Raw genomic sequence first — 17,293 nt, forward strand, 5'->3', positions numbered from 1 at the left:
GGGTCATTCATAATATTTTTTCCTTCCTCTCGCTGTCAGGGATGTGATTGAATATCTGCGATATGGTCAGACTATCATGCTTCGGCAGACTGACTCCCTCTGCCCTCCACGTGCTGGATTAATGGTGTGATCTCTTTGACCGATTTGCTTTGTGTGCAATGCAGGCAAATTGGACAGCTTGTTCCCAGATGACAGCTATATAGATATGGGCGAGATTGACGTGGGGCGCAAGGTCGCGCAGCAGATTCCTCCTGGTATCTTCTGGAGGTCCCAGGTCTTCATTGATCATCCCATGTACCTGAAGTTTAACGTGTCCCTGAGCAAAGATGCCTTAGTGGGAGTCTACGGAAGGAGAGGCCTACCTCCGTCACACACACAGGTGGGAAACATTTGAATGTCTCTGACGCTCATTCATTATTGTTACTACAGTTAATCTACCGCATTCTGTATGACAATGAACATTTTGAAAATCTAAATGTTTTGTGGACTTAAAGTTGTTATACTTGTGTGTTTTCTGTGACAAATCATGATGTCTTCTTTGCGTAAGACAACAGTACTTTACAGTAGTAATAGCACAGTGAATTGTAAATGGGAGGCTGTGCGAAACAAATTACAACCATGTCTGCATGGTATACGGATTCAACTTCTTTTTCCATTCTTCCTTCTGCCACAGAATATACATTGGAATATTGTTAAAAACATCTATCTAAACATGCAGGAACGTTTCGTTAATACAGACCAATTCATAAATCTCTCTATTGTATTATGAATCACTTTCTTCCTTGCAGAAAAGGATTTATGGCAAATTTCTTTCGGGTTCAGTATCATCAATGAATCACACAAAGATAGGGGTCTCAGGGGCCAAGAAAGGGAGATTTTTCTTTACACTAATTTCCCATCTATGTGCAGCACAGAACCAGATACATCCTCTTATTTATCATGTCTGACTGCTTGGTTTACAGAGTTTAGATTTCTGCTCTAAATGTAACTGGAGTTCAACAAATTGCTCATAGCATGATTTTTGTTTGCATTTAGGTCCAACGCAATTTAGTTTTCAGTCAAAAGATAAGGTTTGTCTCTTTTCTCTATTTTTACTTCAAAGGAAATAGTTTAGAGGGACTTTTTGGTGCTGTGTCTGATAAACACATAGTGGCAGATGAGTCGAGAGTCCCTTCCTTATGTAGATAAAAAAAAAATGAAATGCTGTCTCATTGGTATTCATTGAGTCACTACTGATATGAAGCAAATCGTTGCAGATGGTATTTGGTAAACACTAACTTACATCCATACAGCCACCCAGTTTCCCTTTTTTCCCTTTAATAGTTTTATACAAGGCTTTCACATAAGATATGTGGATTAGGAAATTATCACAGCCCATCCAGCCACGATGTGCCAAGACTTACTCAAGCCCCTCTGGAATGATGAGTTATTCATGCAGACCAAATGATGCTCCGCTATAAAGAGAGCTGAAAGCACTCAAGTCTCATATGTCACTCTAATGGCATGTCTGCGGTCCACCTATCAGTCTTTCTCACTTTCTGTGTGTCTGTCTGCAGTTTGACTTTGTGGAGCTTTTGGATGGGCGGCGGCTCCTGGCCCAGGACGTCCATGGTCTGGAGGGGCCTGTGGCTCAGCAGCGGAGCATGGTACTCGTCACCACGCACGACACAGGCTTTATCCAGTACATGGACTCGGGCATCTGGCACCTGGCCATCTACAACGACGGAAAAGAAACTGAAACCGTCTCCTTCCTCACCACCGCCATAGGTGAGCGCCCTGGGCATGACCTGCTGCTGAAACCTGTAATAGCAATCCACGTAATCCCTATAATACCAACCGGCAGACCTCCACAGCAAACAGCCCAGACTTGGGGCATGAGTCAGAGGCACGTTTTTTGGCAGATCTCAATAGCCAAGGAAAGTGCAGGTTAATCAAGGTGAAGCTGAATATTACAAAAATCAGGACATCAGTGCTATCCTGCAATGCCCCTGAGTAGGGCATTTAGAGATCATAATATCCTCATTAGCCTGAGTGTCTTGCGAGCGAATCAGGGGTCCAGCTTCTGGGAACCATTTGCATACAATTCAAAGTATGATTGTACCCTCCTGCTAGTGCCATTTTTGATCATGATTTGCTCCAATTTCCATCTACTTTCCATATATCAAAGTAGGCAAGATATTTCTCTCCTCTGATTAGCTGTGTGTGCCACGCGGCTGTGTTTCAGACATACAGCATACGACGTCCTCCGCTTGTGGAGGCGATTCCGTTTTGTACGCTCCTCTTTGTTCTGCCTAAAGCACCTTTGATTGGCACTGCTGTATCAAGCAAGGTGTGAGAGGGCCCGAGGTGTCGACTTTCACAGGGATGGCAGCTGGGAGCTGTTCTCACATGCTCTTTAATTAAAAGCTCCTGGGCCAGAGTCCATCTGTGACAGGGGCTGTGCCAGGCAGCAGATCGATAAGAAGCTGTCCTCAACACTAATGTAACACCAAGTGGAGACAGGCAAGAGATGCCGCGTTCCCCCCCGCCCCTCCCTTGCTGTGCCAACAACAGCTGTAATTCAATATTTAATATATGATGACACAAGGAGGGGGAGTCAGGGCTGCATGTTTACTTTTTCTTTTTTCTTCATGACTGGGTGGTCATGAAGGCCTCCTGTGGTTTGCATCAGAGAAAACACAACTAGTTAAGGTGTTCTGTGCAACAGATGGGAATGGGGAGGGGCGGAGTTAGTCGGATCTAATATTCTGCCTCTGTTCATTTGTATCAGAGCTGATCTGCCCACAGAAGCTCAGAGGCAGGCAGAGGGGCCCTTTCTAAAATGGGTCACCGGTTAAGTGCCCTTCAGCAGAAATTGAATCTCACCAACTGCCTGGATTGTATTGAGCCGTGGAGGGATAGCGTTGACCTTCAAGTGGAGCAGCCCAGGCGTAGAAATATACGCAAGCAATATCTAGAACAGGCGCACTGAGAGACACAAGCAGCATTGTTTATAAGACACTAAAGCTACATTCACACTAATACGTTTTCATTTTTAAAGGCTCTGACACACCAACCCGACGTCCGATCTTTGGCCTCGGCCCCCCCAAGTTGGTAAAAAAAAGTGCCTCGGAACACACCAAAGCGACGCCGACTACGTTCTGCGCGTGCGCAAGACTCAATCAGTCTCCATAACAACAGGGGACGCTAATGTAGTGTCGCCCAAAAAATTAAAACCGGCAGCTGATTGGACGAACGCATCACGTGCGTCTGGCTGCTCCCGGATTTTTCAACCGGGCATAATGGTGGCTTTGTTTGGAATACAGTCTCATATTTTATGAAGATAGTTCACCGAAACGTGTTTCTGTAAACATCTTAAGCGAGAAATAGGCCGTGCAGTTGCTGAATCTGAGTCTTCATTTCAGATCGACAAAGATTTTCGTCAGATTTTGAGAGCCATTAGTCAGGGTCATCCTCGTCATTTCCGGGTTAGTGCTCCACCAATCAGATTGGCCATTGAGTCCGACGGCCAGCCTTCCGATTCAAATGAAGGCCAATGGCACCGAACACACCGAACAGACTCAAGTCACTGACCTCACCAGACTGTCCGACGGCCTATAATCATGTTGGCGTGTCAGCGCCTTTAGACTGCGCGTCCACACTACTGTGGTTTTTGCAAGCTGTTATTTGAGCGATTTGCGACAATTCCCGTGTCCAGTGGCGTTATCAGCCCTCCTGGCACATGCATGCCCAGTGTATGAGACCTGTCTGCGATATGTGTTTTCAGCTATGTTATTATGGATGGAGATTATTTCTGAAATGATGCTAAATTGCTCAAGAGGACCGTTTTGGTTTTAAAAATGAAACCGTAGTTTAGTATTTTAGTGTTTCTGACAGCGTCAGTAAGAAAAACTGTCTTATTTTATCGTCAGTGAGGCACCGCGTGTTCCTTACATGTATTAAATGAAAGGTTTGCTTGTTGCACATAGCCATGCCATACTACATCTGGGGGGGGAGGGAGCGTCCCTGTCTTTAATCTGGGCTGCTTCTCATTACTTGGCTGTGGCTCCATGGCAATGTGATATGTGTCCCAGTGAATGTTTTGTATCGCAGCCCTCTGGTGCATGAAGCCATTTGTCCCTGCTGCCTGGTGCCAGACATGCTTCAACCCAGACATGGCTTCCTATGCAGGGGAGCAGAGCGAAAGGAATGACAGAGCCAGCACCAATGTCTTACTCCATATCCTGTCCCACTATATGGCAGAGGCTCGCTCTCTCTCTACACAACCACCCATCATTCAAAGGTGCTGAGCATCTTCGGAGAGCGTGGCAAGGCGCTGATTAAACCTGCCTGCTGCACGCTACTCTGTCCTCACCGACTGGAGAGACTCACACAATAGTTAGCTCCCCTGATGTGAAAGGGTAATGAATTTCAATGAAGCTCTGCTTGAATCCATGATTTATGCGTTGGCCTATGTCGAGTATGTGGCTAAGAGATATTCATGGCCTTCTCTCCCTACTCTCAGAGGAAACGCAGCCAATAGACATGGGAAGTGCGTAGTCTACTAAACTGTGTCAGCAGCATTCAGAATGGGAGCACTGCAGTTCACGATTACTCTATTAAATATGTTCGATTTGACCGTTTGCTGTTCACCAAAGAAAAACCCATGATGGGGCGCCCGGATGGCTCAGTTGGTAGAGCGGGCGCCCATATACAGAGGTTTACTCCTCGACGCAGCGGGCCCGGGTTCGACTCCGACCTGTGTCCCTTTGCTGCATGTCGTTCCCCCTCTCTCTCCCCTTTCATGTCTTCTGCTGAAATTGCCCAAAAAATATAAAAAAAACATGATGGATAAAGATCAGATGACCTTAATTAGAAGCACGTTATTGTAGAATGCCTGTCAGAATACCTTGATCAGTCAGTGGAATGCAGTTTAAGTTGGATCTTGCAGAGCCTTGGTTGGTGGACACTTAATCACAATCCTTTTAGGATTTATTTTTTTTTGTCCCTACATACATGAGCTGCAAGACTCATACCAGGAATCTTTCCTGCATAATTGTACTTCTGGGAGCAACACACAGACACGCACGCGCGCACACACACAGACACACACACACACACACACACACACACACACACACACACACACACACACACTCTCTCTCTCTCTCTCTCTCTCTCTCTCTCTCTCTCTCTCTCTCTCTCTCTCTCTGCTGGTTTCAATAGCTTTGAGCAAAAAAGCCCAGCTCTTCTACTGTAGGTACCTGTTCATGTTGGAATCCATCAAAACCCAACCAAAATGCTGATTTGCCTCCCCCACCCCGGAGGATAGTCTCCCCTGCATCCCCTCACTAACCCTCCATGGCAAATGCAAGCCTGCAGCACAGAAAACATCGGCAGCAGTTCTCTGTTCACTGCCTACCCCTCTCTCTCACTCCCTCTCTCTCTCTTTTCACTGTATTTCTGGTCTGCCTCTATCTCTTCTTCCTCCCCCCCCCACACACACACACACCCTCTCTCTGTCTCTTTGTCTTTTCTCTCTGTCTTGCCTTGCATCCTCAGTGCTGATTGACTCTCCAGAGTAAAGGGAAGCTGAATCCATGGCTCACATTTCTAGCCCTTTGCGGAGCACAAGAGATTCTTTGTTCAGTAAGTTTTGCCTCAGAGCCTCTGCTGCCTGAAAGCAATGGACAAGACTGAATATTTTTCAGCACCATTTCAGGCTTAATTCAGTGAGTATCATGTTTCAGAATTTTGCTGCCGTCAGGCGCCTCACTGGTCACTCTTATTGCTAATAAAAGTGTCATTACACAGTAGTAGAAATTATTATTTTGCCTTTTTTTTATTTAATTAGAGGGATGGATAAAGAAAATGATGGAGAGTGTTGTGCTGATTGTTTGCATCACACAAAAACGCTGTCAAACACAGAAAGATACAGTAACAAAGCCACTAATCACCATCAATAGGATGCAATACAATAGGTAAACAACATAATGCTAAATACAGTATAACTTTCATTGAAATTGTATTGGTTTCTTTTTATATAAAACAAGTATTTCCTTGCAAGTGGGGGGAGACTTGTTAATTCCTTAAGGTAAAGTTTTTTAGCATATGATATTCTAAGAGCATGAAAGATAAAGAGGGGACGGAAGGGAAAGCTTTTTTGGCCTTTTCTTTGCTGTTTTCTCGCTTCTTGCTGGCAGGTTTCTCTATAGAGCCCCCCCTACAGCTTCAGAATAGATATTTGGCAGCTCCTATGTTTACTCGTGTCTGACTCCTCGCTCGGTCAGTCTGTCGTTTCCTCTTTCTCTGTTCCTCCGACAATGCTTTTCTAGCTTTCGGCTTCTTTTTTACCGGCTCAGCCATGACGATAGTGTGAAAAACTCCATTGCTACCGTGTTAGCCGGTTCCTGAATGGGCGTATGTGTGCAGTGCCGTGAAGCAATTCGTTACATGGTGAGGCCTAAAAGTAGCAAGGGTGGATTTTCTGCTCACAGGCGCTAGGGGGGAGCTAAGACGACCATCATTCAACTCGAAAAAAAAGTCATATGACCATTCCAATGACTCCGAAGTTGTTCAGTTAAGGTAAATTAACCTAAAAAAAAAAAAACTGAATAGTTTGCCTTTAAGCTTTTAAAATATGTATTGTAATGGCTTATAAGCAGGCACACAGAGCAAAAATCATGTCTATGTTTAATTTGAATGTTCCACTATTTGTGCAGTTCTAGAGGTTGCAAAGTAATTGTTTTTTCCCGAAGACATGCTAAAAGACAAAACAGCATTGTGTCTTACAGTGCCTGTTCTGTGCACATGGTGAAGCACCATTGACTGTGTGGAAAGTGCTTTTTGATCAGAGTGAATGGCTGGGGTCTGGGATAAAATCACACACTATTTGATTGGAAGCCAACTACATTTAGACAAGGTGCTAAGATACCTTGTTTATATTCCGTTCAATTTTCATTGTTTCCTTTAGTTAAAAAAAAAAAACTTTTTATACAAAACTGGTGGACAAGTTGTTTTCAAAGACCCACTATAGTTTGGGAAATCAGGAAGTGATACAGCAGTGACGTTGTGGTTGGCTAACAGAAACAAACCTCCTGGAGCAGAACTGGACAAAGAAAAGGGTCTTTTGAATGGCAAGTTCAGTGTCAAAACCCTTCCAGATGGTTCTCTCCGCAAGACTAAAGTTATTTGCATGCAGCAAGCAAGCAAAGTTGATTTATATATCTCCTTTCATAGACACCAGTCACTAAGTGCTGCACATTCAAAAAATACAACAAAACAAAAAATCCCATATAATCAAAAAACAAAGCAAAGAGAAAACACCAGACAGAAATGTGCGTGTTGTGTATTAATGCCTGTCTGAACAGGTGGGGTTTTTAGCTGCTTTTTAAAAGAGTCCACAGTACTGTTGATGTGACCTGAGTTACCACCGGAGTACGTCGAGTCTCAAAAACCACTTGAGCATTAAAAACTTGAAAAAATGTCCCTTTTAAAGTATACTTATAAACAGATAAAAAGGAAATGGGAGCACAAAGCAGTCTGCCCGGCCTGCTCATTGTCTCTACCAAGACCTAAAAGCAGACAGAAAATCCGACCATTACCCATGGCAGTGGGGAAAGACAGGTTCCAGTCTTCAGATTGCCTGGTTTCAGTGTGCCATCAGAGCATCAAATTAGGTTTGTCAAATGATGCATATGTCACTTGTCACATCCAGTGCGTCCGGAAAATTTGGAGAATGTATCGGCTCTGGGAGTTTTGGTTGAAGCCCAGGTGATCAGAACGTGTTTACTCTTTTAGTGAATTCTACCGTTCGGGTGACACATTAGTAACACTCAAACATGGTTTGCAGTGAAATGGAAATGTTGACAGGATTGGAGCCTGTGCTTATTACTGTCATTAGCAAAGGCGTAATAATCAAGCCAAAGAAAATGAGTGGGAGGAAAGTTTTTTTTTTTTTTCAGACCACATTACTCAGAAAAGCTCCTGATTGCTCTCTTGCAGATTCTATCGATGACTGTCCCAGTAACTGCTTTGGGAACGGGGACTGTGTTGCTGGAACATGCCACTGCTTTTTAGGATTCAAAGGACCTGACTGTGGGCGAGGTAAGTCGCTCTCATAGCATAATAATGTCTTTATTGATCTACATAGTTCATACGTAACATTTTAAGGGTGCCCGACCGAATTTTATTCACTGCGTGACAAGAACAAAGCCATTACAATCTTACAATTACTTTTATTGTACTTCAGATCTTTCTTATTAAATTAGGCAGTTCTCCTCCAGTCGATTCATTTTTACCTCTATCTCTCATAATGGCGTATTGTGTTGCACATAAAAGAACTCTCGAATAACTGTATAGAGAAGAGGGCTTTAGATTATAGGGCTGGTATTGAATCATTCTTTCAATTAATGACACCAAGGCCGTATTTTCCATCAAATTAACAACTTTGAGCAGCGTGTTAGAGTGATAGTAGTTTGTTTTGGTTGCATCTTTGCAACTGCCATCTGTTATCCATGTGTTGATTGGCACCACATTTTACACTTTTTAATTCAACTCAATTCAACTTTTTTTCAACAGCTGCACAACAGCCATTGTGAGATATGTGTTGTTTTTTGTTAGAACTGGGTCACATCTGCAAGGATGCCAAAGTGCAGTAATGTGTGCTGCGTGTTGAACACGGGGAAAGGAAACCTTTTAATATTTTGGTCAAGGAGCTCATTGTCAGATCGAGGCTTTAGCACACACTTACTATTCTTTGAAGCTATGGTTGGAGGGGTCCATTCAAATGGGTGTATGCTGTCTGCTCTTTTCAAAGCTGCCTGTCCAGTGCTATGCAGTGGGAATGGTCAATACCTTAAAGGTCGCTGCATGTGTCACAGCGGCTGGAAGGGCTCCGAGTGTGACATTCCCACCAACCAGTGCATTGACATCACATGCAGTAGCCACGGAACCTGCATCGTGGGAACCTGTATCTGCAACCCAGGCTACAAAGGGGAAAACTGTGAAGAAGGTGATTATAAGTGATAAGTGACGGTAATATATCCTAAATGTATAAATTCCTACATAATATGGCTGTTGTAACCACCATCTGAGCTTGTTAGTGCTAGACATTTTAATGCAGTACTCATAATGGGAACGGCTATTAAGTGGGTATGGCTTATTTAACAGTCTATCCAGTAATATAATGGCAGGACATCCTTTATGAAGATCGTTACAGCCATAACGCTTCAGAATATGCATCCTAGGTGACTTTTCCTGTATAAATCATGGATATAAGGCATTGCGGTAATCGAAACAGTCCATTTACTGCCAGAAATTCAGACACAAAGTCTGATGTTAATCCATTAGGAACTCCACATTCACGATGCTGGATAAGGCTTGACCAGATAAGATTGAAGGAGCCATTGTGTTTGCCAGCTCTTGAAGGCTCTCATTTCAAGATGAAAAATGGCCCTGGGAGTTTGATAAATGGGGGTTTGTGACATCCGTAGGCCCCCATTCTATTTTAGGTGGAGTATAAGCCATAAGGAGTGGAGGGGGAATGTGGACGAGGGCCCTTTAACATTTTTACCTTTCTTCCGTGCGACCTTCAGCCACAATGATTAATTGCCAGGAGAGAGTTTCTTGTCAGTTAGCCTCTGATCTTTGTGCCTTGTGCCCAAACCATCTGCTAAGAGGCGAGAGATCCTGTTTGTCTTACTATGACGGCCTTTATACCCATTTATGTCACGGTAAAGGGGAGCTGCCATGGCGCGGCCTGCCGCTCTCAGTGGCTAGACATTGCTCCTGCTTGGGGCCCATTTGCCATCTGTGTGTACCATGCAGATATTGTCTGGTAGTAAGAAGGTTCTTATTTTGATGGTATGCTCCCACAACTCCTGTGCCTTACAAAGTGAACATTCATTTAACAAGATGTCAAGGGAAGGGATGCTATAGAAACAGCTATTAGTTTGATATTTGCATACTAATTGAACTGATACACTGTGTACTGTGTACACTGATGCAGTGCACAAAAAAGATGCAGCAGAGGGAAGCCAAGGCAAGGCTTCCTGAGTCACAGCGATCTTCTAATAGTCTGTAAACTAGTGTTGAGCCTGCCTAGAAGGATTTTCCTTACTTTGCCCCGTTTGTTTTTTTTGTTTTTTTCCAGCTTTGAACTATTCATCATCATGGCTTTCATTTTTCGAGAAACATGCTTCTATTAAGGCACTGTCCCTCTTCAGGAGGAGTTTCCATTATGAGTTAATGGGACCGTGCCAGCAGGAGCGTGGGCAGTGCCCCTAGTTTGGTACCATAAGCCTCAGTGTGATTTAATTAGTTTGACTGTAAACCTTGTCTCCGGCTTTAGAGAAAGTATGCTGCCCCGCATTGTTTTCTGTGTTCCTGTTTGTACATTCATTGTACTTGCACTAAGGCAGCTGCAGCTGAGCTGCGGCCCACTGCAGTTGTCATTCTACTCAGGCTCAAATAGAGACGCCAGGTTGCCTCTGAAAGAGGGAAATAGCAGGTGACTGGTGTGTCTGACGCTGTCTCTTTGGAACCCTTTTAGTGGACTGCTTGGATCCGACATGCTCAGGCCGAGGGGTGTGTGTCCAGGGAGAATGCCACTGCTTTGTGGGGTGGGGCGGGCCTGGATGCGAGAGCCCCAGGGCCTCCTGCATGGACCAGTGCTCTGGACACGGAGCCTTCCTGGCAGACACCGGAACCTGCAGCTGCGATCCCAACTGGACGGGCCATGACTGCTCTACAGGTGAGTGCTTCCCTCAGACGAGAGTAAACATTGGCGGAATTTCGTTTCACAAATCAATGCTGATGTAGCTTTGATTACCAAGTAGAAAGAAAAAAAAAAAACCTAATGCATTCACAACATTAAATAAAATAAGCCAAGAATTTGTCTCTTTTTTTGTTGCGGTTTCTTTGCTGTTTCCAGCATTTAGGCCGTAATCTTATGTATTTATTAATGTAAATATTCAATATTTACATGTTTATTTTAATACCTCACAACTGACAATAAACAGCAACGACATGTATTAACCTTGACATCTCTGTCACATATCTGGGATAAAATCCTTGCCTTTTTGTCAGAATTTATTTCACTGCTTGATTCAATTCATAACTTTGATAAATCCGCGCTCCTTGCAGAAGTAAACATTTGTGATTATGTTAAAATAAAATGGACCACATAAAAGCACCAATTATTCACATTACTGATCAGTTGGAGGTCCACAGCTAGCAATCAAACTCTGGTTGATTTTGCTCTAAATTGACTTCTTTTACGAATGGCTTCATCCTCAAGCTCCACGCGTTTAGCTGGCAGCCAGAGTAAAGAGGGAAACACGCATAGCAGGGGTATTGTCAAGGGTATGATCTAATGCATGTTAATGCTCTTTCTTGAGTTCTGGCTTTCTTCACGTTGGCACAAGGCTCACAGCTGATGATAGCTTTTTCTGCTACGGAGGATTGTTCCCATTGTGTTCATTTTGTCCATGGGGAATGTCTTCTCTTGGTAGTCAAGAATAGGCTGAGCATAAGATACAGTTTTACACCTAGAATATACCTTTTTGAGGCTCTAAGGATGAAAAAAAAAAAAAGTCAATTTATGTTTAGCTGTGACAGCCGCCTGCCTTCTCACATTCACCAATGGAGTATTTTACTGAAAACCCTCAGAGAACTCGAGCTACATCTACAATATTACGTTTTGGTTTAAAAAGGACGTTCGTGCACGTGCACGTGTTAATATGGATGGAGATTAGTTCTGCTACTGGAGCTAAAACTCTTGTGTGGACGGAGATTGTTTTTGTCTCAAAACGCTGCTTAAAAATGAAAAGGCATCAGTGTAAATGTAGCCTCAGTGCTGGATTGTTAAAGAGCTATCAAATGTAGGTATCTAACATCACGTACTTGCAGTGTTGGCAGATGAAAGCAGTTTCTCCCCACGTATAATGATCATATGAGACTGTATTCATGTTTTAGGGTTATTATTTACGCTTTGGATAGGCAGCGACAGCTGCAGCCTTCAGCTGCTTTCATTTGTATTCTCACAAAATATTTCTGAAATGAGAGTTTTAGTCCGGCAGTCTCTTGGATCCACGAATCCCTTTATATTCCAAGCAGACACAATGACCTATTAGGTAATCCCGGGGATTTTGAGGGAAATGGGCAGTTAGTCTGAGTTTGCCTCGCAGAGAAAGAGCTCTGTAAATGATGACGAGTTGGCTCTTTATCCGCCTTTATCCTGGTCATTGTAGAGCTTTCTGTGCTCTAATACAACACTAAGCTTGGTGGTGGGGTAGTTCAGCTAGCAGCCTATAACCTTGCAGACTGGGGGAAGAAAAAGATGGAAAGCTTTCAATATGTCGTTCAAGATTATTTAATCCCCCCCTCCCCAATACTTTTAAGTCACAAACTCATTTTCTCATGTGGCTCGGAACAGTACAACCTGGGTGTGCACAGCTAGTAGTAATGTTGTTACAAGCCATAAAACAATGCCTGAGGTTTTATGTCCTTTAATATGTGTGTTTTTATGCCATTTTTGCCATTCTCTCACCCAGAGGAAAGTTTGTTTATGCGGCCCTTTAGTGCAAATGGTAACGGCCACCATGGGGATGGGGTATTTCTCACTGTGGACTCCTCTGGCCACGGATAATGAGGGTTTGCCCGCAGGCTATAATTGCATCTTTTCCACGTTAAAGGTTTCTCCTTTGTTCTGAGTGAACAGTTGTCTCTCAGTCATTTTGAGTCTGTTTTCTCTGACCATTATGTGTTCTAATCATTCTGATAGGTAGGGTCAGTTGTTTTTTGTTTTTTTTCAACTCATGCGCTAATGAGATCACTCAAGATGTTCATTATGTTCATTAGCACCTCCTATTTCAATGTGTTAATATTGTCTTAGGAGGCATAATACCACAATAAATAATTATTAAAAATGACTGACGAGCAGACCTCTGTACCTGAATCCTAATCTGATATTCCATGTTTGCGTGTGTAATGATGTTTGTTGTTGTGTATGTTTTGGCAGTCATAGGGGGCACGGATTTAAATGCTGCTAGCATACTGTGCCTCTAAATCAAAAGTCAGATGAAAATTAGCATTTGCAACAAAGTGCTGGGGAGAGTGATAAAAAAATAAATAAAAAAACAGAAAAGAAAAGAAAAAAAGCTTTTTAAAATGGTAATGTCATGTTATGATTTGTGGCTGAAAATACCACTCAAATCTAATTTGTAGCAATGACAAAATAGGCAGTGTAAAGACAGTAATTGACTTATTAAAAGATTTCTACCTCCAGTTTGGTCACCCCCCCCCCCGTAGTCATATTTGAATTGGCTTGGTTAACAATCCAGTAATACATGGCTATTGTTCCTCGTTGCCCATACAGTACTGCTAAGCCTCTTTTTTTTTTTTTACATAATACTTAATAAAGAGGTTAACATTTCAATGAGTTTCATAATAAATCTGTCAGTGTATAATTTCTTTGAGCTTTCGTCTCGTCATACTCTCCCTGGAGTTCATGAGACGTGGGTAATGTGTCACGGAGGTCTTTCAGCTGCCACACAAAAGCTCCAGCCGAGCTTTACTGTGGCGCTGTCTTTCAGTCCCCTTCATACTGTGAATGCACTTCCTCCTCTGGTGCACTGAATTTAAGGAGAATAAAAACAGCATATTGACATAAAATGCCTTGAATACATTTGTGGAGCCTTACTTCCCACCTGTTGCGCATATTAATGTGGCAAAGCTATGAACACAGCATGTATAACAAAGGATATATAGTAACTTTCACAGTTTAATCCAAATAATGGTGCTGATATCGTTGTCATTGCTACAAGAAGTTCCAGCTGTGTATTATCTCCTCTTTACACCCTTTTTGTCAGAAAGAGGTGAATTTAGAAAAAGGAGAAGAGCCAAGGGCAAGAATAAGTCTGCTTAGGCCTCCACATTCCATGTCTTTTCTTTATAATGGACTTATTAGATTTGTATTGTCAAAAGGGATTGCCCCCTTATGAGGTGCAGGAATTTCTTTTCAGCTGCCATCAGACAAGGTAGTGGAGCGTGGCTGCTTTTCCTTGACAATAACTCCTGGATTTGTCTTTTCTTCACCCCTTGTTGCCTTGTCCCGTCACCGCCTTGTTTTCCCTTCTCCGTCCCATTTCCCACCCCCCTTTTCCTTCCTTTCTGTCTGTCTTCCCCCACTCTCTCTTATTGTCTTTTTCTATGCCCCCTGTCTCCCACAGAGATTTGTGCAGCGGACTGTGGTGGCCATGGCATTTGTGTGTCGGGCACCTGCCGCTGTGACGACGGCTGGATGGGCACTGGGTGTGACCAGAGGGCGTGTCACCCTCGCTGCAACGAGCATGGCACTTGCAGGGACGGCAAATGTGAATGCAGTCCCGGTTGGAATGGAGAACACTGCACTATTGGTAGGATGGGAAGAGGTTTTGACCTGACTGGGTGTGTGTGTGTGTGTGGAAGGCCAACAAAGGCATAGGTTGTCTGTCTGTCTGCGAGTGTATGAAGCGCTGGGTGTGAGGAGAAGGGTCCAGTTGGAGAAGAGAGGATGGAAAGCATGCTTAATTGAATTTGTGCAACTCGGTAAAGCATGAACAGGTTTACTCAAGGATCTGAGGCTTGCCTTCATGCATTTTAATGTGGGAATGTGCTAAGGTGTCCTTTCATTTTGCTCATCCTTTTCCTCAGCTCTTTCTTTTCTCCCTTCAAATTTACTATTCATTTCAAATCGTGAAACGTGAATCATTGTGCGCAGGTCAACCACCACTTTTATCTCTAAAACTTTGTTCATCTTCTGTTAACGCTTGCAGACGTGTTCAGGACCTTGACTGAATGTCAGAGCTTTCTGGAAACCTTGGCTCACTTAAACCTAAAAAAAAAAAAGTTTTGACTGAGTTTTTATTGTGTTGCCAGTCATTAAGTGTTCTGTGTTTTGCAGAGTATGCCAGCAGTGGTTCAAGGGTTGATATAGTTGGCTCTTTTTTATTTATTTTGTTAAAATCCTTTACAGAGAAAGTAGTGAAGAGACAGAATGAGCCGACTAAAATTTGCGAAGTGTACAACACGCTCTATGTTGAAAATATACTTTCAATGTGCAATGTTTTAATTCCTGGAGAGGCGGTATTCCTCATGTGTCAAAATTTGCTTGGAAGTAGTGACTGCAGTAATATGTAAATATTAGCAACAACAGACGCAGCCAAGCTGTAATCAGAAGTAAGCAGTAGTTGACCTGTTTGTTACCTGTCTCTGTCTGGAAGATATTTCTGAGTTATGATGGTGGATGTTCTGAAGTCTGACAGTTTCATTGTTAAAGTGTAACTTGAGCTCTTTAAGACAAGCGTTTTAATGTACTTAGCTTCATGATATTTGATGTCTAACCTCCTCTGAACATCAGTACAGACCATCCACAGGACATGCTATGGGATGCCTGCTTTGCAAGACTTCAACTTTATCATTCTTTACCTGTTTTGCATCAATTCTCTTCTCTTCACCTCTGTCATTTCCTTTTTATTCCTTTGTTTTGTTGGTGGAAAGTAACTGAATGCATTTACTCAAGTGGTGTACTTAAGTACAGCTTTGAGATATTGGTACTTCACTTGAGTATTTCAAATACATTTCTTTAGTCATACTTCTGCTCCACTATGTTTCGGAGGGAAATATTTTTGACTCCACATTCATTCGAATGCTGTGGTCATCAGTTAATGCATTTGCATGCAAAATATGTGGCAATCACAACGTGTGATGCATTCGTCGAGGTTAAGCTAGCCAGCCACTGCTATGTTGACACTCGCCACCTAACATGGTAGCTCACTCATTATCATTCTATGACCCAACCAGTCAAGCATCAGAGAGGAAGCCAGGAAACAGTGGATATCTCTTCCCCCTCTGCCACAGCGTTTCACTGGACAGAATTGAAACCGAAACTCCCACACATAGAAGTCACTGGGGAGATGGGACAAAAGTTGAGTAGTCTTATATTACGTATTCAAATAGATGAAGATAATCTTTCTCACAGTATTCTCATGCATATCTTGGAACAGAGCTGCTTGAGTACAGAGCCTTGACTCAGCCTGTGAATGTTTCATATGCCCGCCTTACATTATTGATGGACCTTTTATAAGTGCCATATTGAGATCCCCACTCCCTCGACAAGAATATTCCTCAGTGTCATCCATTAAGAAGCCAAAGATCTCAATTTAAATCAATTTTCATTATTGAGACGCTCTGCGTTTGGCCCCAAGCCCCATGCTGTGGCGAACAGGAGGTCCAATATAGCCCCCCCCCCCCCCCCCCCCCCCGTCATTGCAGAAGCCTCTGTTGACCTCATCCTGTAGAGGTGTTTCAAGATTAAAAGTGCTTTTTGTTGAACATCCTGACCTCCTGTAGGATATTGCTTGAGAGATTTAAGGGTGGTAATATGTGCATCATTCACGCTGCTTTTGAAATACTCCCCTGAGATATTCTGCCGATCCTGGCAGTTGATAAATGGGGACAGATTCAAATGTTCTTTCTGAACATATCACTTTTTTTAACCTCTCTTTCACTCTTTCTTTCTTTATTTCTCTCTCTCTCATTCTCTTTCTCTGTGTTCCACAACCCCCCTGTCTTTTTTCCCATCTCCATTCCTCTCCCTCTGTGTTGGATTGTATTTGTTGTGTTGCTTGTAATGCATGATTTTGCTTCAAGCCTGCACTTTTCCTTTTTTTTTTTTTTTTTTTTTTACCTTTTGTAATGTAAACTAACACCTTGCTGTCTTGTCATGGAAGTGGCACTGTTCAAACCTCCCTTATATGTCCTGTCTTTTATCTCCCAAGCTCACTATCTGGATAAGGTAGTGAAAGGTATGGCATTCCTCCTTCCTTCTATTTTCCCCTTTTCCCATTGTAACTCCAGCCAGCATTAACAAATCATGCACACACACCATGCTCTTCCCCTACATTGACATATGCAAACACTATGCACCTCTTGTCGCCCCAAACAACTCATTCTTAAGATCCCCACCTCCCATCAACTTTTTGCCATATTGTCACACAGTAAATAATCTCCACTTAGCACTGTCACACCTGGCGAGTCAAGTTGTGCTGCTTTCTATACGTGTTGAATATTTGGTTTGTGTGCGGCCTCGCTTTCTCAATAGGAGAGAGAAAAAAGGGCTTCATAACCTGTGCCATGCATTATGGATGAGTGTGCAGCTGTGAGCAGGGCCTGATAGGTGCTGAGGCCGCATCCTCTCTAATTAAAAGAGTTCATGGTCTGGTTGGTGCAGGGCAAGCAGGGGGTGGAGGCTCTGCAGCAACCCTGCCTTTCT

At 43.1% G+C, this 17,293-nt stretch overlaps 1 protein-coding gene across 2 annotated transcripts in view; it reads left to right on the plus strand.

Moving 5' to 3' along the window:
* Positions 1 to 17,293, plus strand: part of tenm4 (teneurin transmembrane protein 4) — a 184,424-nt gene that overhangs the window by 100,039 nt on the left and 67,092 nt on the right. For both annotated transcript variants that reach the window (XM_028573643.1, XM_028573644.1), the window contains exons 9-14: positions 165 to 379; positions 1,557 to 1,767; positions 7,984 to 8,085; positions 8,798 to 8,992; positions 10,532 to 10,732; positions 14,211 to 14,396. In XM_028573643.1, the coding sequence (XP_028429444.1) occupies positions 165 to 379; positions 1,557 to 1,767; positions 7,984 to 8,085; positions 8,798 to 8,992; positions 10,532 to 10,732; positions 14,211 to 14,396 (1,110 nt within the window). The remainder of the gene's footprint in view (positions 1 to 164; positions 380 to 1,556; positions 1,768 to 7,983; positions 8,086 to 8,797; positions 8,993 to 10,531; positions 10,733 to 14,210; positions 14,397 to 17,293) is intronic.

Source organism: Perca flavescens, chromosome 3, assembly GCF_004354835.1.
Source record: "Perca flavescens isolate YP-PL-M2 chromosome 3, PFLA_1.0, whole genome shotgun sequence".
Lineage (NCBI taxonomy): Eukaryota > Metazoa > Chordata > Actinopteri > Perciformes > Percidae > Perca > Perca flavescens.